The 20,322-nt window shown below is 52.3% G+C and overlaps 2 protein-coding genes across 2 annotated transcripts in view; one reads left to right on the top strand and one right to left on the bottom strand.

Annotated features, from left to right (window-relative positions):
- The window catches only part of CDH23 (cadherin related 23), a 193,365-nt gene that overhangs the window by 44,729 nt on the left and 128,314 nt on the right, over window positions 1–20,322 (bottom strand). Inside the window, exons 13-26 of the mRNA XM_065638593.1 lie at window positions 18,480–18,544; window positions 17,696–17,933; window positions 16,946–17,051; window positions 16,425–16,552; window positions 13,652–13,724; window positions 13,254–13,370; window positions 12,567–12,679; window positions 10,448–10,555; window positions 9,138–9,327; window positions 8,213–8,358; window positions 7,465–7,684; window positions 6,493–6,645; window positions 5,604–5,717; window positions 3,542–3,690 (exon numbers count right to left, since the gene is read on the bottom strand). Of these exons, the coding sequence (XP_065494665.1) occupies window positions 3,542–3,690; window positions 5,604–5,717; window positions 6,493–6,645; window positions 7,465–7,684; window positions 8,213–8,358; window positions 9,138–9,327; window positions 10,448–10,555; window positions 12,567–12,679; window positions 13,254–13,370; window positions 13,652–13,724; window positions 16,425–16,552; window positions 16,946–17,051; window positions 17,696–17,933; window positions 18,480–18,544 (1,920 nt within the window). The remainder of the gene's footprint in view (window positions 1–3,541; window positions 3,691–5,603; window positions 5,718–6,492; window positions 6,646–7,464; window positions 7,685–8,212; window positions 8,359–9,137; window positions 9,328–10,447; window positions 10,556–12,566; window positions 12,680–13,253; window positions 13,371–13,651; window positions 13,725–16,424; window positions 16,553–16,945; window positions 17,052–17,695; window positions 17,934–18,479; window positions 18,545–20,322) is intronic.
- On the top strand, window positions 801–1,217 carry C7H10orf105 (chromosome 7 C10orf105 homolog). Its single transcript, XM_065639497.1, has one exon. The coding sequence runs from the start codon at window positions 801–803 to the stop codon at window positions 1,215–1,217; it is 417 nt and encodes a 138-aa protein (XP_065495569.1).

Consider the following 20,322-nt stretch of genomic DNA (forward strand, 5'->3'; position numbering starts at 1 on the left):
GATGCGAGCTGGAGGGGATCTGACCCGCTGGGGAAAGGAGAGGACAGTCACCACTGGGTCTTTGGTAAGAGCTCTTACTGATGAGGCTTTGGGAAGCTGGTATGCATCACTTTGCAGATCTGTCTGAGAAATCCACAACATGTCCGAACCTGAAACCAGGTCAGAAAAACACCTAACCCAAGTGGATTTTTGGCACAAGCAGGATGAGGGCGTTAGACTTTGCTCCTGCAAAACAAAAGGTAACGCTAGTGCAATACTGCAGCTTGACCAGGAGTTATCCAGGCAGAGGTTCAACCAACCATTCATTTTCTTTAAGGGAGATGAAAAAAACCAAAACAAACCAAAAACAAAACCAAAAAAACCCAAATGATAGTCAAGTCAGCAAAACCGTATTTCCAGGGAATAGAGAACAACCAAACCCCAGCAGCTTGGGGGAAGGATTTTGGACCTTCTCTAGTGTACGGTTAATATATCAGTCCCAGAAAAGGATCACGCAAAGTATGTGTCCCCTCTACAGGTACTGCGTGTACATGGCACTACCTGTGCTAGTTTTCTTTGCCAGATGGTTTTGCACATCAGGACAGAACTTTGCAGGTATAAATCCCACCTCTGTGCTTTGCCTGCTGGCAAAACAGACAGACTCCTGTCACCCTGTGGCACAGAAAACACAGTCGGGGGGACCTTGGGCATCAAAGCAAGCCAAAAATCCATCAGGCTGGACAGAGGGTGGCGGCTGTCCAGCTTCTAGGTGGTAAGCACTTGTGTCACTTCACTGTGCCATCTTATGCACTGCAGGAAAGATGAGCACAGAGGACGCCGGCAACGGGACCTCTCCCACCCCACCTCTCCTTGGGCTTCTAGTTTCAACCACTGAGCTGCTCCCACCCATTTCCACATCCCTGGAGAAGACAGACCTGCTGCCCATCATCATCACGCTTGTCTGCATCTTCCTCCTCCTGGCGACCTTCCTCATCTTTGTCACCCTCTGCAAGCCAGTGGCGCTGGACCAGTCCCTCTCTGGGCCCCATGAGTGGATGCCCCATCACCCGGCGGATGCCAGCGAGCCCCAGCTGAAGCTCTGGAAGCGTCTGGGCTCCCTGCGATGCTCCATCAACACCTTCAGGAGGAGTCGGCTGGTGTCCCAGACCCAGCTCACCTGCCCCAGGAGCTCCCCCACCAGCCAGGGCTGGGACATCATGGAGTCCACCAAAATGTGATCTTGCTCAGCTAGAACTAACTCCCCCCACACTGCTATTCTTTCCCAAGCTTTTGGCTCGGGCCCAGTTCCCTTCTCAAACAGCCCCCCGCGGTGTCCTGGGCATCCCGGCAGAGCCCCTTTGGGCGGCTCATTTCCAGGCAGCGGCTCTGCAAGGTGCCAGGAGCTTTGGCTATTCCAGGTTGCCAAATGCTTTCCAGGTTACTGTTTCCTGGCAGGAAAGGTGGAGGCATCTGAACTACACCCACACGCAGCTAACACTGAGCAGTCCAAAAAAATATTGCAGCTTAATTTCTTTTTGGAAAAACATTGTGCAAGTTGCGAGGCACCTGAACCAGCAGCCCGGGTGAGAGCAGAGCCACCTGGCTTCCTCTAAGAGAGTTATCCTGGAGCAAACTTGCTCCCCAAAAAGCAATCCTCATGCAAGATTGCTCCCTGAGATGTGCTCCTGAGCAAGTGGAGGAAGACTCGTGCCCCTCGCAAGCTGCCCTGTCCCCGTTCCTCCCTTTCCCGTGCAACAAGCCATGTTTTGCTGCGGTTGATGCTTGGAAGGACTCATGCTACAGCTGTCTGCTGGAAACCTGCTTCAATAAACAAGCAGCGGGAGCAGGTAAACATGCCTGTCGATGCATTCAAGAGGCCTTTGGAGGCTGGCAGCCGCTGCCAGCTTGGAAAGGCACCATGGAAAGCCGAGCTGTCTGTTTCTGCTGGGAAAGGGTACAACGGCCAGCAGGTAAGCTGAAGGAAAAAAGAAAAAGTGGCTTAATCCTTCCCGGTCTGCAGCTCACACTACTTTCAGCCATCAAGTTCACCCCTTTGGGTGAAGTCTCCGTGCCTGGTGAGGCCCCATGGTGAGCACCAAACCTCACCTCTCTGGGTTTCACGTGGTTTCTTACCCTTGACCTCTGCCCGAGACATTCCTGCTCTCCTCCAACACAGGGCTGCCTGGCTTTTGGACCTGCGGCAACTCAACTGCTCATGTGGCTCTGAAGGTGCTAAATAAACTGGGTTAAAATGATCAGCAAAATGGCTCTGAGCCCCTGCCTGTTTAAAGCTGGGTCAATCTGCTGAGCAGGGATGGAACGGAGGATGTAGAGGAAAGGAAGGGGGTAATGAGGGCAGTGTCTGCAAGAAGGGGATAGAGAAACCTTCCAAAACTCTCTTGTTGCCATAGAGATATGGGGATGTATTTGAAGGGGGAGACATTCAGTACATAGTTCAGTTTTAAAGGTGTAAATTAAGCTAAGCCCAGGTGATTGCTCATTTCCAGTTCTCTCTGCTTTGGTTCTGTGGAAAACAAACTTCCCCTAGACAGGACCTCTCCTTTGCCACAGACCTCCAAGGGCATCCCCCTTTTTTGGGAAGTGTGCTCTAAGAAATAGGGCTTTGATGCCAGACGCAGGTTTCCTCCATTCACAGTCTTCCAATTTGCAAAAAGGGCTCAATTTTTGGAATCCCACGGCAGGGCTCCTCTCCTGCAGCACGGCTCCCCTACACATCTACAGATGCCCAGAGACAGGCACGGTGCTACGAGCATCACATACACTGGGACACAGGTGACAAGGAGCTGCACGACCCACACTTGGGAACTGGCCACCTCAAGCACGACTCACATCAAACCTTTCTCGCAAGAGGCAAAAGGCTCTTTTCTTCTCTGCCAGTGACTCACCCTGCCTGCGAGAGCCAGGGACAAAGCTGCCCCTTTCCCCGTGCCGGGAGAGGTATTCAAGGCAGGAGGAGCCTTCCCAGGGCTCTCTGCAAAGAGCCTTTGGTGCCCGCTCCAGCGGAGCCCTGGGTTTGAAGGGATGCTGCGTGAATGCCCGCATTCATTCGGTGCTCACTGAGCCATTCAGCTCTGCCCACCGCTTCCTCAAAGAGCAATAAAAATGAAAGCAAAGTCCAAACGCTTTTCTCTGTCCATTTTTCCCCCTCCTCTCAGAAAATCTCTTTGCATGCTCTCTTCTCCATCCCCCCTTGAGATCTCTGCTCTCAGCCCCTTCTCCTCTGGGAGGAGGGAGAAAGCAGAGACACAGCCAGGCAAAGGGCCCTCGCCAACACATGGCCTGGGTTTTCTCCTCTCACTTCCTGCAGAAATGGGGTGAATTTCTTATTTTTCTCCCTGATCTACTGTCTTCTCCCCAGTGCGTTAGCAAAGGAGCAGGGGAGCGCACAAGCAAGAACACATCTTGTGCTGGCCCAGGGGAGCAGACCACTGATGGAGAGAGAAAATATCCTCTCTGGGCTTCCTGCACCTCACAGCCACAGTACCAGGGCCCAGAGATGGGGGGTACCCCCCTTCGGCCACCCAGCAATAGAGCCACCTGCCTGCACGATGCTGCTGGCGGCTGGGATGTCCTCGGGGACACTGACTTCGTAGCTGCTCTGAAGGAAGATGGGTCGGTTGTCATTGACATCCAGGACAGTGACGTACACGGTGGCAGTCCCGGTGCGTCGGTTCCCCGTGGGGCCGTTGTCTGTACGGGAGAGAAAGGCGAGGGGAGGTTGGGTCACCTCCATCTCCTCCTTGCATGGGTGGTGCTCAGCATTCGGCTGCTGAAAACAACAGGGCCAACATTTCTAAACAAATCCTCCGTCTCTTCTGCAGCTTCCAAATTCCACACTGAACCACGAGGTTTTTTTCTGCCTATCCTGAAAGAAAAAGGAAAAGGCAAACCACCGGCAAGGTCTGCCACGGAGCCACTGCCCAGCAAGTCTGGAAACACAACTGGTCATTAAGGAGGGTTTGCAACACCATAGACAAAGAGGATGTTGTATGCTGGAAGGGACTAGTAGAGTTCAGGGATCTGGGATGTGAAGATGGGCAGGGCTCTGAGGATTTTTCTGCAGACCCAGGTTAGCTCACAGACACAGAGCACCAGGACCGGTTGATGTGCAGTATATAAAGACATGGCAGCACGGCTCTTGGTTTTGCCACCACGGATGAGGCAATGGAGAGTAGAGGCTGGATTTGTTTTTTCCAGCATGCCTGAGGTAAGTGAGCACTAAACCCATCCAGCTGGATCCTGTGGGGTCTGGTGACTGGGGAAACACAGGCAGCCTGATACCCATCTGAGGGGCAGAATGGACCCTTCGCCACTTGGGATGCGGTCCTGCGTGCCCAGCCAGTGCAGCATCCCCGCTGCAGACCCCATGCCCCTGAGATGCCTGACCAGGCCACTTATTTCTCCTTTGTAAAAGGGACATTCCAAGTCTTCTGTAAACAGACACATCATTATAAAGCTCTGGGGACGATGGCCAAGATGCATTTGGCATGCAAGCCCTCTGCCCGTGCCAGGTGGCACTGGATGAACCGGCAGGGCTGGCATGGCATTAGGGGAACGATGCTGGGGTGTTGGCATTTCTGGGTAGAGGTCTGCCTTTCGGGAATGGGGCCTTGCCTTGCCTGGGGGGAAAGGAAATACCCTGGGCTGGATGAGCCCAAGGGGTGAATTTACTGTCTGCAAAAGTCATGGTGGAATCGGGACATATTAATGCACGTAGATTGTAAAATGCTACCACCAAACACAGGCTGTGGTTTACAGAACACCTGAAAGGTTGCTGTCTCTCTGCTGGGTTTCTGAGACAACTCGCCACGTGCGTGGCCACCCCACGTGGCTGATGGCAGCAGTCCCATGGCAACAGTGGAAAACCATGCTGGTTTGACTGAAAATGAGTTAATTTTCTTCATGCAGTTAGAAACCTTTCTTTTTCATAGCTAGCACGGTCATTATTTGGACTTAGTTTGAGAACAAGGGATAACACCCCAGGACAGAGTTAATGTTTTTAGTTGCTCTGGTCTGAGAGCCAAGGACACTCCGAGCGCTCTGCCCACAGGTGTGAGACATCGAGGAAGGGGGGCATAGATGGGGCAGAGCTTGACTGACATCCAGACTGATCAATAAGAGTATTCCATCCCATTGGTGTCATGCTTCATATTTAAGGAGTCGGTCGCTCTCTTGCTTCTTGGCTTTCTTGGCTCGTTTTGTCGGAGCCAGGGGAGTTCTGTTCGGGATGTTTAGTCTGCCCTTTTGCTGTTTTGCAGAGGCCTCTGGGCCTTTCTGCCCTTTTTCCTTTTTCTCTCTTCGGGATCGGCTGTTCGGGACCAGGTGCTGCTTCCTGGGACTGGCTGCTCAGTGTGGATGGAGTTCATGAGAAATCGCATTGAGTATCTTTTATTTTATATCCTATCCTATTTCTATTTTATATATATATTTACTAGTAGTGTTTTAGTATTTTGTCATTTTATTAAATTGTGTTTAATCTCAATCCAAGTTTCTCCCTTCCCTCTCGATTCTCTCCCCTATTTCGGGGGGGTGGGAAGGGAGTCAGTGAGTGGCTATTGTGATTGTATTCCTAGCTCGGGTTAAACCACGACAGAAACCCTTACCGATGGCCTCCAGGATCAGCGTGTACGATGCCACAGTCTCCCTGTCCAGACTCACAACTGTCCTCACCACCCCATCCCTGAAGCCGACGCTGAATTTGCCATCTTGGTTCCCACCTGCAGCAAAGGACAAGGACCAGGTTACCCGTTGTCTGGATGTGGGGAGCACAGCCCGTGCCACTGGGGATGCTGTAGCCTGGGCAGGGGGTCAGCCTGGCCGTGGAAATTGCAAGCACTCCCGAAGGGCTGCGTTTTACACAGTTTTGAGAAAAACAAGCATACAGCCAGCTCATATCTTGCCCTAGGCAAAGCTTCTCTGCAGCAAAAGTGGACAGAGCGCCTTCTCTCCGCCACACCAAACGCCGTGCCTGCCTCACAGCGCAGGCAAGGAACAGTGCTTATAGGACAAGCTGAATCATAGACACACCACATCATTTCTTGAACACTTCAGAAGCAAACCGGGGTCGCTTTGCATGTGGCCTGCGGTACCTGCGGGACAACACACACCTTTTCTCTTGTGGGGGAGGCCGGAGGGGCCACGAGATGAAATGTAGGGCTGCTGTTATGAGAAAAATGTCTCTGGTGACACTTGTATTTTTTCCCGTTTCCTGAGGGCTGAATGCCACATGTGCAGTCTGCAAGTCAAAGCGTGGCCAGGGGGCTCCCCAAGCTCTTGCTGCAGGTGCCGCAGCTGTGGAGCAAGCTGGGCACTGCCTGCCCGCTCCCTGCCCGCCCAAAACCACCTGCACACCAGGCTACGAGGTGCCCTAAAACTCCAGAGAGGCTTCTAGCCCTAAATGCACTCCCCAGCAGCGTTAAGCCCATCCTCATGCTTTTTCTGGGACAGGTTGCTCTTTTCCACAACAAAGCTCCCCCATGCAGCATCTCATACCTGTGATGAAGTAGCTGAGCTCAGCATTCAGCCCAACGTCAGCATCCGTGCAGTTGAGCCGGACCACTCTGAAATCCCGGGCCACATTTTCAGGCAGCGACACGTTGTAGATGGCTGGGAAGAAGGTGGGGCTCTCATCGTTCACATCCAGAACTGAAAGGGGGAGCAGAGCAGAGCTGAGTGCCCCCGCTCCTGCAGATGCCAGGCTGATGTCTGCTGGGCTCCCAAATCCACCTGCCTGCTGCTCTGAGCATCCCAGGGAACACTCTGCCCATTGCTCCCTGCCATCTGTGTGCTGGGGGTGCCTGTAAGGACCAGTTCCCATGGCTGTGGGCTGTATTTGTTTTCCTCCGCTAATACAGATCAAACCCATGAGCAAAGAAACCCTACATAACTGGTGCAAACACTAGCTTTAATCACAGACTCATCTCCATACCCATCAAGAGGAAAATCTAGGGCTTAAATATAAGCTTTGTATTTCCTGGTGTGTAGCATAGGGCTCTGGAGTTACACAATCAGAAATTTCTTTTTCCAAACCCAGGCCAAAGAAGAATCCAGGGTCAGTTTATTTCCATATTATGCTTATCCTCAGCACTAGGCTTGTGTGAAGCAGCTAAACAGAGATGCATTACATTAAAGAGAGACCACATAATTAGGGTCCAGCTCTGAACCTGGGGTAACATGGGCTGCCCAGATGGGCAGCTGATGCGAATCACATACTGAAGCAAAAGGCAGGCCAAAAGAAAAAGAAACACTGGGGATGGAGGAATGGAGGAAAAGCAAGATAGAATTTGGGGGCCCTGCTAGGAACATCGTATTTTCCCCATCTCTGCCCTATGCTGACACAACACGAGGCGAGACGCAAAGCCTGCGGGGATGGCAGCATGATGGGCTGACCTCCCTACGTGCTGTCATTCATCTTTTTGGGACTGAAGGGCTGGGAAGGGCTTGAAGAGTTCTTGGTGCACCCACCTTTGACGGTCAGGGTGCTGGTGGAGCTCTTGGAGGGCACGCCGGCATCGCTGGCCACCACCCGCAGGTAGTACTCGGCGATTCTCTCCCGGTCCAGCACGGCGGTGGAGGTGACGAGCCCGCTGGTGCTGTTGATGAGGAAATCCATGCGGGGCATCCCCACCTGCATGCGGTATGTCACCTGCCCGTTCGGACCCTCGTCCAGGTCGATGGCCACTACCTGGTGGGCCGAGAAGAGGGAAGGGGTGAGCATGGGGGAGCCTGATCATCTCCTGATGATGAAAACCACAGTACATAAACCCTGAGCATTTCTTTGCCTCCAGGGATGCTGGGCTAAAACAAAGGGGCCTTGGAGCATCCTCCATGCTGGGAATGAGCACATGGGGTGGGATGCCCCAACCTCTTCTGCATCCCCTAGTTGCATTGCTAGAGGATGGAGCGGGTAGAGGGGATGCAGGGGATGGATATTGAGAAAAATTTCTTTACAGAAAGGGTTGTAAAGCACTGGAACAGGCTGCCCATCCCTGGAGGTCTTCAAAAGACACATAGGTGAGATTCTTAGGGATGTGGTTTAGTGCCAGAGTTACATTATGGTTGGACTCAATGATCTTGAGGGTCTCTTCCAACCAAAATGACTCTATGATTCTAGGGGATGAAGGGGACAAGTCGGTAACCTGTTCTGCAGAAGCGATGGCAGTGACGGCAGCAGCTCCTAGCGTGGGGCATGGTGGCAATGGGACACGCTCACCTGGAAGACAGAGGAGCCCACAGCAAGGCCCTCAGCGATCTCGGCGGCGAAGGGCAGGTTTTGGAAAGTGGGGTCATTGTCGTTCAGGTCCAGCAGGTTGACGAAAACCGTAGCGCTGCTGGTAGCTCGCAGGGGCGGCCTCCCGCCTGCAGAGACCAGGGACAGGGTTTCAAGGTTAATGTCTCCAGCCGTTTCCAACCCTTTTCCCCAAAGAAGCCCTCACCTCTATGCAGACAGTCGTGCAAGACGGGGCTGGCACCTCGAGGCATTAACCTGTCTGTGTTACTGCTGGTGCTGCAGCCCGTTGCACTAACGGCAGGGGAAGGCTCTCCCTGGCAGTAGGTGTGCAGGACAGACCGACAACCACCCATGCAAGCAGCTAAAAACCAATAGCAACATCAATCTATCTTTATCCCGGTCCTTCTGGCACACCGGATGGGATGAGGGCCTCAGCACAGTGCAGAGGTGATGCAAAAATAGAAAGGGGCAGAGTTAAGGTTATACATGCCTGTTGGCTCTTAGAAACCAGCTGGATAATGGAAAACTATGTTTATGTCCCTCTTTCTCTCTTTTTTTTTCCCCCCCCTAAAAAAGTTTCTCTAAGATACTATCTCCGGAGCAAAAAGGCATTTCACACCTGACCAGCTCTTTTTTCCCTACTTGCTCACCTGGCCTTCCTAGATGGGGATGGTGTGTTATCTCACAGGTCCTGCAGAGAAGCCGCGACCTGCCCAGCAGACCTTGCAGAGGAGCCCAGAAACAGGTTCCCCGTGCCCTTTGACAAACCCCTTCTTCTCAGTATCACACTACGAGCCCCCGATTTGTTTTAGCAGCAGGTTTTTAACCCCCTTTCATTTTTTTAACCTCAAAACCATCTTCGGAACCTACGCTCGAAACAGAGGAGAGGGACCAACACAGGGCTTACAGTCAGTGACCGACACCACGATCCTCCGCATGAGCTGGGCCTCCTGGGCATTGGGGTTCTCCCGGTCCAGCAGCACGCCGGTGGTGCGGATCTTGCCCGTGGTGCTGTTGAGGCTGTAGAACTTGTTGGGGGGTCGGATGCTGTAGACTACCGTGCCGTTCTCCCCCAGGTCCGGGTCGATGGCCACCACCTGCCACAGAGAAACAGCCGCGATTAAAGCAGAGCAATGGGAGCATCCTCCATACAGCTGCATTTTCATGATATCTGCAGGGATTTTATACCCTCGAGACCTCTACTGTGGTGTTAAATCTCAGCAAAATTGGCCTACAAGCCCGGGAGGTAATGGCATGGCAAGAGAGACACGAGCACGCGGCAATCAAATTGGCTTTTCTCCTTTCAAATAAAACCAGCTAGAAAACAAGCACCCTTCAGAAAAATAAAATAAATGTGGCAAAGAGGTATGTTGAGGAACTTGTGCTGCCACATTGGAAATGCTGGAAATAATTCACTGGTGGGGTTCCCCTCCACGCCAGACATTTTGTGGTTTATTGTTCTCCCTGTGACATTTTTTAATTACAGGGGACATTTACATTAAAAAAAAAACCCAAACAACAACGACTTCGTTATGCTTGTAGCTTCCCTGCTCCCCACTGCTGAACTTACATTGTATCAGTGACACAATAATTATTTTCCCAGCAACTAATTGGGATGTTAAAGGCAAAGACGACTTCAAGCAGGTGCTGAGCAGCAGGGCTGGAGCTGCACGGAAGAGAGAAAACCGCCGTGCTCTGGCTTGGCCTGCACTGCCAGACCTTTCTTCCTCCCTCCCCCCAACTCTTTTTCTTTCATAGCCTTCCCCCTTATATTATTTTGTGGATTCTCTTCACTTTTCCCTCATTTATTTTCCGTCTCGTACTCATCATTTTTCTCCCAGCGTGATGGAGTGTAAGCCTCCCTCTCTCCTTCTCTTTTATTTCACCAGAGGGACTTGAAAGGCTGTAAATCAATGTCTTTCAGAGAGGTCTTTGAAGGAGGTCACAGGCGAGGCAAAGAAAAGGAGAATTTGGCTAAAACACACAATTTGGAGAGGTAGGAAAAAAAAAATCCCAGCAGAGAGGAGAAACACACATGGGATGGGCAACAGCGAGGCGGCTCAGGAGTAACCTTTTAAATAGACTTCTGCAGGATGGTGCTCGGCCGGAGGTGACATCAGTTAGGGGGTGACTCCTTGCTCCAGCCAAGCGGGTAACAACCTCACTAGGTGAAAAGAAGCAGCATTTAGTGCAATAGCTGCCTTCCCTCGCACGTACCGTGGTGACATCTGAGTTCGGTGGCGTCATTTCCACCAGGTTAATGAAGTACGGCTCATCCTTCCATGTGGGATAGTTGTCATTAATGTCCAGCAGCGTGATGTTCACCTGCAAGAGAGCAAGTAAGCCACCCTGCATCAGGCAATATTGGTTTCTGGGGCAGAACAGCGTGTCCCCCTGGACATACATCAACACCAGGTTCCCAATGCGTGTTCACCCTCCAGAGGCAAAACCTGCAGAAAAACAACCTCCTGCATCTTCACAGCCCAGGCTCCTTGGCATATCTGATCTTGGTTTGGCATATCTGATCTTGGTTTGGCATATCTGATCTTGGTTTGGCATATCTGATCTTGGTTTGGCTCATGTATACTTATTGCCTCGCAATTAAAGCAACCTCAGAGGCATGAGGTGTGTTTTCGAGCAGCTGCTTCACCGAGAGGGGGGATGTAAATCAGTCCTGTGGTGGTGGGGGAGAGGGCACAGTGGGAGCATGGAACAGGGCGGTGGGAGGTGCAAAGACAAGCGAACACAGGAGAGGACGGTGCCCTGAAGTGTCACCTAGCTTCATTTTCAGTGTGAGAAACAGCACCTCAGTAACAGCAGCAAATCTGTGAGATGCAATCTGTTGTCTGCGAGTCTCGCATCTCCCCACATCACCCCTTCCCATCCAACCTGTGAGTCCATGAAGGTGCCCGAGGGAAGAGCTGCAGCTGAAGGGATGCGGGGCAGGGGGCAGCGGGGTGTCTCCATGGGGCTTCTCCTGGGGGTCTTCTGTGCTCCCCAGCAATGGGTCCTACAGCCACATCAGGCTGAGCTGCTGGTGCCACCCCGTGGTAGAAGAGGCTGAGCTGGACACCACAGTCCCCAAGGACATGCCCCGGCACAAGCCAAGGCACCAGGGTGGTCCCTGGGGAAGGTGGGTGACCCACCGCTACCCTGAGACCCCAGGTGCTTCTCCATCCCCCAGGGACCTTGCAAAGACCCTGAATGACCCTTAGTCCCTGCTTAAAAGTCATTGTAGGGACCAGCTTTGAGTCCCAGGCATATATCCTCGCTAATGACAGCAGACAAACTTAATCAGCCACCCACTTCTCACCGAGTTTTAACGTTTTTTAACCTTTTAGGAACCTTGATGCATTTCTTTTTTTCCTAATTGCAATCTGTTGCAAAAACCTTGTTTTCTTTTTGATAAAGCTATGAGGAGAACATCATCTCATCTACAGCCCCAAAGGGAAACCCAGCATCCAACTGGCTGTGCCGTTGCCCGGCCAAAGTCATCATGTCCCTCTGGGTTGTTCCATACATTGCTTCTAACTTACTACGTGGATCATACACCTCCTGATGGCCCTTAGCAGCAGTGACAATTATTTTAGGGATCTCTTCAACACAAACACAATATTCCTCTGCGTTGCCCTCAGTGTGGGGCATCTCTCCTGCAACCCAACCAAGCATCCCAGGAGCAAGAGCACCCAAATGTTATGAAATATCCAAACCAACATGCTGCCCTGAGCAGTGAGAGGTGGATCCTTGGGTTTTGACCTCCAGATATTTCCAAAGACTTTTACAAAACCTTTGCAAACGACGGGTCTCCCTCACATCTGCAAAGGGCAAGGCAAAGGAGTAGGCTTCAATCTGCAGTACAATGGCCTGCACCTCCACCAGAACCTTCTGAGGAGCCCAGGAAACCCTTGATCTAGGCAGTACGTGAATAGTAGTCATCAAGGAACAACTAAGTGTGCCTGCAGGCTCTCCAACTAAGCATTTTCTCAAGAGGCAAGAACAAAGGCAGCCGTGCTGCGGGTGGAATAGGTACCTGTTACCGCCTTCACACAGAGAGCTGGACACGCAAAGTGCTGGAAGGTCAAGTGGCTCCTGGATGAATGGCTCGCCAGGAAAGCGAGCCAAATTTCAAGGTCTACACAGCCTGGACAGTCATTCTGCAAGGGCTGTGAGCAGTGGTGGGCAGCCCAGAGGACAGACACCACCGTATGCTCTTTCCTCATTCGCACAGCTAGAATTAAACACTGCTAGCACGGGGAACTGAAACATCGGTGTCTGGGCAGACCCAGACAGGCACCAGTGGCTCAAGGTGAAGGAACCTGCTCCTTCACGCACTCACCATAGCAATGCCTGTCTTCTGGTGGTGGCCCACGCCTCCATCCACTGCCCGGACAATGAGGATGTATTCGGATTTGGCCTCCCGGTCCAGCAAAGACGTCGTCGTGATTTCTCCTGCAGCCACAGGAGATGAGAGAGATTAAAGATGTTATAGGGCAAGTAGGGGCATCGGTGAAAAAAAAATGGACACTCAAAACCAGAGACAGGTTCCTTCATAAATCGCCTCTTTCTTCTGGTTCAGTTTCAAATAGATGGGTCCTGGAAGGGTCAACTTTTCAGCAAGCTCCTGCAGATTTCGTGTCAAGTCCTCTCACTGCCTGTGGTCCCTCATGCTCATTCCTGCCCATAACGAACCCAAAAAGATGCCAGCAAGGGAAGTGGGGCAGCAGCTCCTTAGCTAACCTAAGCCCTTCAGCCACAGCCTTTTCTCGGGCGTCACTCCCATCAGGAGCTGAGCTTCCACCGATGTCTCTGCCAAAGCTCTTGCAGTGACTGAGCAAATGCTGAAGTCTGAAATCTGGTGAATCCCTTAAATTGTGTTTCTCCTAAGCAGACTGCTTGGGGGAGAGGAGGGTCGGGTGGAGGAAGGAGAGAAGATGAAAGAGGGAAAATGATGGGGAAGAAAACTGGGGGAAATTCAGGAGAGGGAATTGGGAAGAAAACAGGGAGAGTGTGTACAGAGGCTCACCTGAGCGAGCGTTGATCCGAAAATGTGAGGAGCCCTCCAGGGAGTAGATGATCGACTCCTGCCCATACTCCCTGGACCGGTCCATGTCCGTGGCATTGAGAAACAGCACCGTGGCTCCTTGGGGGAGGCAGAAACGAGAGCTGAGATGGGCATTCATAGCCTGAAGCAGCTCTTCTCAGCTGCCCTGTCCCCCCACACCATTTCTGCAGGTCACTTGGGCAAGGTGTCCCCTCTGTTGCCTGCACAGTACGGCCAAACCCCCAGACCCCATGGCTATGAAACTTTGCCAGGTCTCTGGCTTTTACCTCCCCAAAAAACCATCACCCACCCCATTCCAGCTGGAAGACCACCAGGTCCCTTCTGCGAGCCTGGAGAAGGAGCAGGGGCACGTTCTGTACCTGCCATGATGTCCTCCATGACGGCTATAACGTAGGAGGCCTTGCTGAATGTGGGGGGGTTGTCATTTTCATCCTGAAGCAAAGAGAAGGTCGAGAAGCTGGTTGGAAAAAAGGCAAAATGGTCAAATAGCTGTAAAAGTCTGGTAGGGGGATGCTCCTGGCCAACTGCTTCTCAAGACATGACCAGCTCAAGACATTAGCGTGGGGAAGATGGCACCAGAGGTCTGAGCACATGGTTTCACAGCAGAGGCAGCTGAGGTTAAGACAAGTCAATTGTCAGTGACTTTGCTGAGCCATACAGTGTGGACAACACCGACTATTCGTTATCCAGCATCCTGGGCAACATGCAATAGGTCCGAGGAACTGCTGCCGTTTGCAACTGAGCATCCTCTGAGCTGCTCCTGTCACCACCAGAAGCCCTGGGAAGAGTCAAACACCTCATGAAGGTCAGCACATCATGCACGGACCTGCTCCTCCCTCTCGGACCATGACACAGGTGGCTTAATGCTCTGGGTCATCCCATCCATGAGTTCACCTTGCAGACCAGACTGACCAGGGGATCTGCTGAGCTTGGTCTGCCTTTGTGTAAATGGAGGAACACTGCGGATGTTTGCAGAGAGCAGCTACAGCATCCTTTTGGCGGGGCGGGGGGGAAGCTGGTTTGCAGACTGATGCGCTCCCTCCAAGCATGTCTCTGCCAGCAACTTCGGCCAGCCTGGTGAAACCGGGCCGGAGCAATTGCTCGCAACATCCCTCAAAACAGATTTCAGACCAGTTTAAAGCTTCCCCAGGGGGCTTTAAATGCTGTTTAAACAATGTTAAGAACCTGCCTTAAATGAACCAAACCCAGGCACCTACGGAAGGGAGGTTGGAGCCACCAGGACATTAAAACACCGTTATGGACTTTGTTGTTTCCCTGGAACTGCTCTGGAGACGTTTTCTACCTGGAGACGGCTGATGGACCTGCAGGCTCAGCTGCTCCTGCTGCCACCAAACTTGATATTTGAGGCAATTTCATGTGCCAACGATGCCCATCGTACTCCAATTAAATTGCCATCCTCTGCTTTCATTGCTGGAAGCAGGTGGCCTTTAATCAGCCTTTGCACCACTCAGCTTTCACTGCATTTCCTCTGAGGGTAATGAGGAAATCACCTGAGGTGCCCTCTGCATGTCCCTCCTCCTCCTCCTTGCAGATTTGGGTCTGGGTCATCCCCCCGGGGCAAACCCAGGAGCTGCGGGCAGGTTAAAGGCAAAGGAAGGGAAGAGATGGAACATGCTGCTGCGTGCAACCTGCAGCCGGAGCCGGCTGAGCTCTCAGTCCCCGGCTCATCGCCCCAAACACGGTGGCAGCGGCAGGGACCGAGGCAGGAACTTATTAGCAGTGATATTTCCCCGGATCCCAGTGTGGCCCGAGCTATTAGTTCTGATTCGGCGGCTGCCTCTACAAAAGCGTATTGTCCCCTAATGGGATATCTACAAGGCAAGTTTGACTTCTTTATTAAAAACCAACAACCAAAGGATGAAAAAAAATTACCTCCCTCCACACTCACTCTTGTTCTGCCTTTTCACGGCTCTTGTTCCTCAAGTGGCGTTGTGAAACACTTCCTCCTCATTTTCTTCCTATTTTCTGCCTTTTTTTTTGCCTTTTCTTTTTCCAGTTGAGAGAAACTCCCTTTGGTTGAGAGTGGGAAAAGTGACAGCTACTTAAACCCCACCAGCGTACAGACTGAACCCGAAGGAGATGACCCGTTGAAGTGTGGTCTTTAGAAAGAGGGGTTTATGCTGTTTAAAGCACAGCATAGGAAGGATGTATTTAACCACGCTAAGCTCCCCTAGCACTGCCTTATTCCCCATCTCCTGAGCCCAGAGAGGTTGCTGGAGGACAGGCATGCTGATGGGACTTCATTCACATCCTAGAGCACCGTGTACTTCGTCTTCATCGTCACAGACTGATGCTGCCGCCAGCCCAGCTTAGATCCCATCACCGCGAGACTGACGGGTCATCAAGCAAACTGTCTCCATCACTGATACCTCCCCCTCCAGACGTCCTCAAACCACAATGTGCCTCAAAGCAACAATCTGATCTAATCTTCCCGAGGACGGCTGTGAAACTTTACCTCTCCCAGCAGCAACCCCTCTTCGAGGAGGTTTGCACCTAATGCTGGCGCCTGAAATGTGTGGCAAAGCCCGCAGCGTGGCTGAGACAGCTGGCATTGGGGAGATAAACAAGCAACAGCCCGCGATTGATTCACGGACAGATAATTTCCGACACTACAAGTGCTAGCGCGTGTCCAAAGCTCCCTTCTCTGCATACGAGCTGCAGTGAGCATCCCAGCCAGGAGCTCTCTTGAGCTGAGAGAGAGGCTCACTGGGTGCTCAGTGAACCTCCTCAGGGGAAAGCAAGGACAGAGGGTGGATGTCCACCCCGTTCACAGCTCTGCTCCTCACCTTTTGGTTAGCTGGGCCTCCTTCCAGCAGCTTCCCCGTGCATCATGCAGGGCCAAGGGGAGGGAGGAGGTGTATGTGGTAGGGACAACTTGTCTGTCACTCAGAGACACTCTCACTCGCCCTCTGTCGCTCAGACCTTACCAAATGTCAGGGACAGCGTTTCTTTAACTAGCATGTATGACATATATAACACATATATGAGCCATGTGTAATTGCAATCCACACGTATACATCCATGGGGTGGGATAACCTTGTTGGGTTATTGATAGATTAACAGCACTGCTATGGAGCAATTTCAGGGAAACCATGACAGGATTGTACTTACAAACACCTCGATGGTGACGGGGACGGTGCTGTTGAGTGGTGGGTTGCCGGCATCCTTGGCCATCACAGTCAGGTAAATAACCCCATTGGCCACCTGCTCGTAGTCCAGGGGGTGGTTGACACTGATCACTGGAAGGATGCAAAGCAGGGTGGTCAGAGGGGCATCCATGCACTGAAGCAGGACAGCGGGTAGGCTTGTGTGGCCCATGCACGCCACCTCCCCCGGGCCAACAGTGGCTGCTGGAGGTGGCAATGTCCCGAAAACATGAGTACTGGGCATACTGAGCTCCCTGCACTGGCATAACCCAGAGCAAACTGCACACCCACAGAAACACAGCTCTGCAGCGTCTCAGCTCAAGCCCTGCTGCAAAGGACCACGCTGCAGGAGAGGTCAGGACAAGCAGAGGAGCTGCTGGAGCATCTTCTTTAAAACCTGCCGACACGATGGCTTGCAGGGGTGTGAAGGCAGCCCGAGCTGCTGTTGCTCATCAGGGGCACAGTGGTCCCATGACCAGCACTTACCTCCGTACCCGTCCAACACTGCGATGTCAAAGTAGTCGCGGAAGGCAGATGCCTGCACGATGCTGTACGTGATCTGGTTGTTTGGAGAGGAGTCCTCATCGGATGCCTGGGGAACGAGCAGAAGGAGTCAGTGTCATGGGAGCTGGGCTGGCGATGTGCAACGGGAGAGAGCCGAGAGGATGGGAGGTGTTGACTGGGCCCAAGGAGGGTGGAAGAGCGATGGAGGAAGATGCACTCAGCAGGGGTCCTGAGTGGGTTTGTAAACCAGCTTCTCCTTCCATTGCACCTCTGAGGAAGGACTTGCCAGGTCCCCCACCTCCCTGCAGCACTCATCCAGCTTGACCCCAGGGAGGGAATTGCGTCACGAAAAAGTTTATTCCTATGCTGAAGGAGCAAACAATCTTCCCTGCCTGCCTGAATTCCACAGAAGAGGTTAACAGCTCCATCAACAAACAGAGAACCTTCCCCTCAGTGCCTGTGGACTTGATTGAGGAGAGCAAGGCCACACGGAGGCAGTGCCTTTGCCCTGGGAGAAGCCCCAGATCCTGGGGATGCTGTATAGGCATGGGACTTACAGGAGAGCAGGAGGAGGGAGGCAGCCCATGGCTGCAGCACCGCACCCATTGCACTTGGCAGCGAAGCACAAAGCATTGTTTAGGAGGCAGACAGGGAGGACGATGGATGGGGACCTAACTTGCACCCATCTGCCCACCACCCATTGCGAGTGGAGGAGCCGCTTCGGTCCCTCACCCGGAGCCGGACCACCTGGGTGACGGAGGGCTCGTTCTCCCGCAGGGCCCCCAGGTATGCCTCCTTCTGGAAGGTGGGGACATTGTCGTTGACATCGAGGATATTGATCCTGACACGTCCTGTTGTCTCCTCCCCGCCGCCGTCCCGGGCAATGACGGTCAGGGTGTAGCGCTGGGTGGTCTCAAAGTCCAGCCGAGCTGTCAGGAGGATGACACCCGTGTCCTTGTCCAGCGAGAAACTGAGGAGACAGGAGAGGAGGGGGCAAAGCCCTGGTGACCATGTGCTGGAGATGGAGAGCTGGGGTGGCAGCAGCCTGACAGCTAGCGCTGCCATGGGTGAAGGTCATGGCTTGCTTCTGAGGGATATTAAGTCCCAGAGCATTTTCAAGAGCCCAGCGCAGGTGGTGGGGTAGAAACCTTCAGTGCTGAGCAAGTGGGCTCAGAGGCCCCCAAAATCCTTTCTGCTGGGCAGCCTCCCCCAACCACCCACCACAAGCGGGTGGCACATGGTGCTCCAGGGCCAACAACTCCCTGGCAAATGCATTTGTCGGTCCCAAGCACGTCAGTGCCTGTACATCCTGAATTAACAAAACGATTAAACATGCTGAGCATCGGGCATGTGCTAAAGGTAACACACCCCTTTAGGAGACAGCACGGTGGGGTTTTCATATGGTATCTGGCAGGTAGGATGTAACAAATGCCCTTAATTGCCATGTGAGTTTTTAGCCATGTTAGAAGAGGATTTTGAAGAACGGAGATCATGCCGGTGGCTCGGTCACACTTACCGGTCAGGATCATCACTGAAAAAATAACTGACTTTCCCATACATGCCCACGTCGTTGTCAGTTGCCTAGAAAAATAAAAATTAATTAATGAATAAAGGTATTTGTGGTAACACCGCATTACACGTGCTAGTGAATCCATTACATCCTCTTTATCCCCTTCTACCCATGTACCAACAGGCCAGCACCAGCGCAGACCTCGCGTGCTGCCATTTGTCACCCAAGAGACGCGGGGCTGGGGACGTCTGTGCTCGCCTGGGTTATCTAGCGCATCCCTGACTCACACCAGCCCTCCATCAACATCTCCCACCATCACTCCTAAGACCTTTGGCAGTGAGAAATTGGATGCCTGCTTACTTTCCTTGACACACTGAGCTAATCTGACAAGTGCATGTGAAATAAAGGTCTCTGTGGACAATTCTTGCAGGCCACCCACCCCAACCTCAGCTAGCCAAAGAGCTGGGACTCCACGTGGCAGCTTGCCTGGCGCTGTGGGGAGAGAAATAAAAACCTATCCCACTTCAACACTCCTCCCCTCAGGTAAAATACAGACCAGGAAAAGCAGGGAAAGGGATTTAGACTTTATTTTTCCATGAGCAGCTCCCTCCAGACACCCCTGGAGCAGCCTGGTCATGGCCAAGCAACCAGCACCTTCTGGGGAAGGTGTGTGAAACTCCATGTGTCAGTTCTGGATGAGCAAGGTGAGATTTATGTCTGTTTTAAAGTCTTTTCTCTAATGAATATATAAAATATGCATGAGCAGCGGCAGGAAAAAGGAGCAGAAAATTTTATTTTTAGGTGAGGAAAGTGGAATACAAGCCCCAAAATATCTTTTCTCTTCCCCAGTATATTTTCTAAATTGAGTCCTGTCTGGATTACTTACACATCAACAGGCCTGTGGAAAAAGCAGGGTCAAAACCACATTTTATGTCCAGATACCATCAAAAGGCTGTATTTTAGGAGCAGCATGGAACACAATCTGTTCCCGAAACTTTCCTGATTTATCGATGGCCTTGATTACCCTTGACAGCAAAGTAGGAGCTTGAGCACATCAAACCGCTTTGCCCCTGCTTACCTGCCACACCACAGGGTGGCAGAGAGGAAAAGGCATGAAAACCAGCCTGAATTCATTCGTTTTGTTCTCCCCAAACACTTCCCTAGCTCAGGTGGTGAATTCCTGCTGCTTTATGCCAGCTGAAGGGTGCAATGGTGGAGCCAGCCTTTCAGACCTACTGATTTTCCCCGATTTTCCTCTCCACTGCTAAGATGCGATTTACTTTTCACGTGCACTGTGATTGCATTCAGTAAAATGGAACAAACCTGTGAAAATCTGCCTGGGGAGATGCCCGTTGAGTGAGCAGCACCCGCTCCAGGAGGGCAAACCCGCTCTGGGGTGCATCTCGCTCCTCAGAGAACACCAGCAAGGACATCTATGAAGATGCCCCATCCCAGGCAGAGCCTGGCTGCTTTTCTAGGCACCTCTGAATGGAAACACCTGAGGAGGAAGGGGGTTAATCTACTCTCTGCCCACCCCAGCTTCCCTCAGCTGATTAATATCAGTATCCTCAACATCCCCTGGTACAAGCTGGCCCTCGACCTCCCAGCCAGGATTTTTCCCAGCCATTACTTCTGTGCTCACAACCTCTTGGTCCCATTAATCCCTAGGCGGCTGGTGCGATAGCAGAGCCGAGAAAAAACATTTTCCATGCACCTGGATCAGCTGGTGATGAGATAATGATTTACAGGAGGGCCTGACAGTACCACAAAGCATGGGCAAAAACTAATTCCTTTCATTTGGCCCTGTACAATTGCACTTGTAAGTGCTTATTGCGGTGACAGACAATGC

Source organism: Caloenas nicobarica, chromosome 7 (genome assembly GCF_036013445.1).
Source record: "Caloenas nicobarica isolate bCalNic1 chromosome 7, bCalNic1.hap1, whole genome shotgun sequence".
In the NCBI taxonomy this organism is placed as follows: domain Eukaryota; kingdom Metazoa; phylum Chordata; class Aves; order Columbiformes; family Columbidae; genus Caloenas; species Caloenas nicobarica.

What these genes read in the sequence shown, in the direction of transcription:
- C7H10orf105 (XM_065639497.1), top strand. Translation starts at nt 801, where the DNA reads ATGAGCACAGAGGACGCCGGCAACGGGACCTCTCCCACCCCACCTCTC.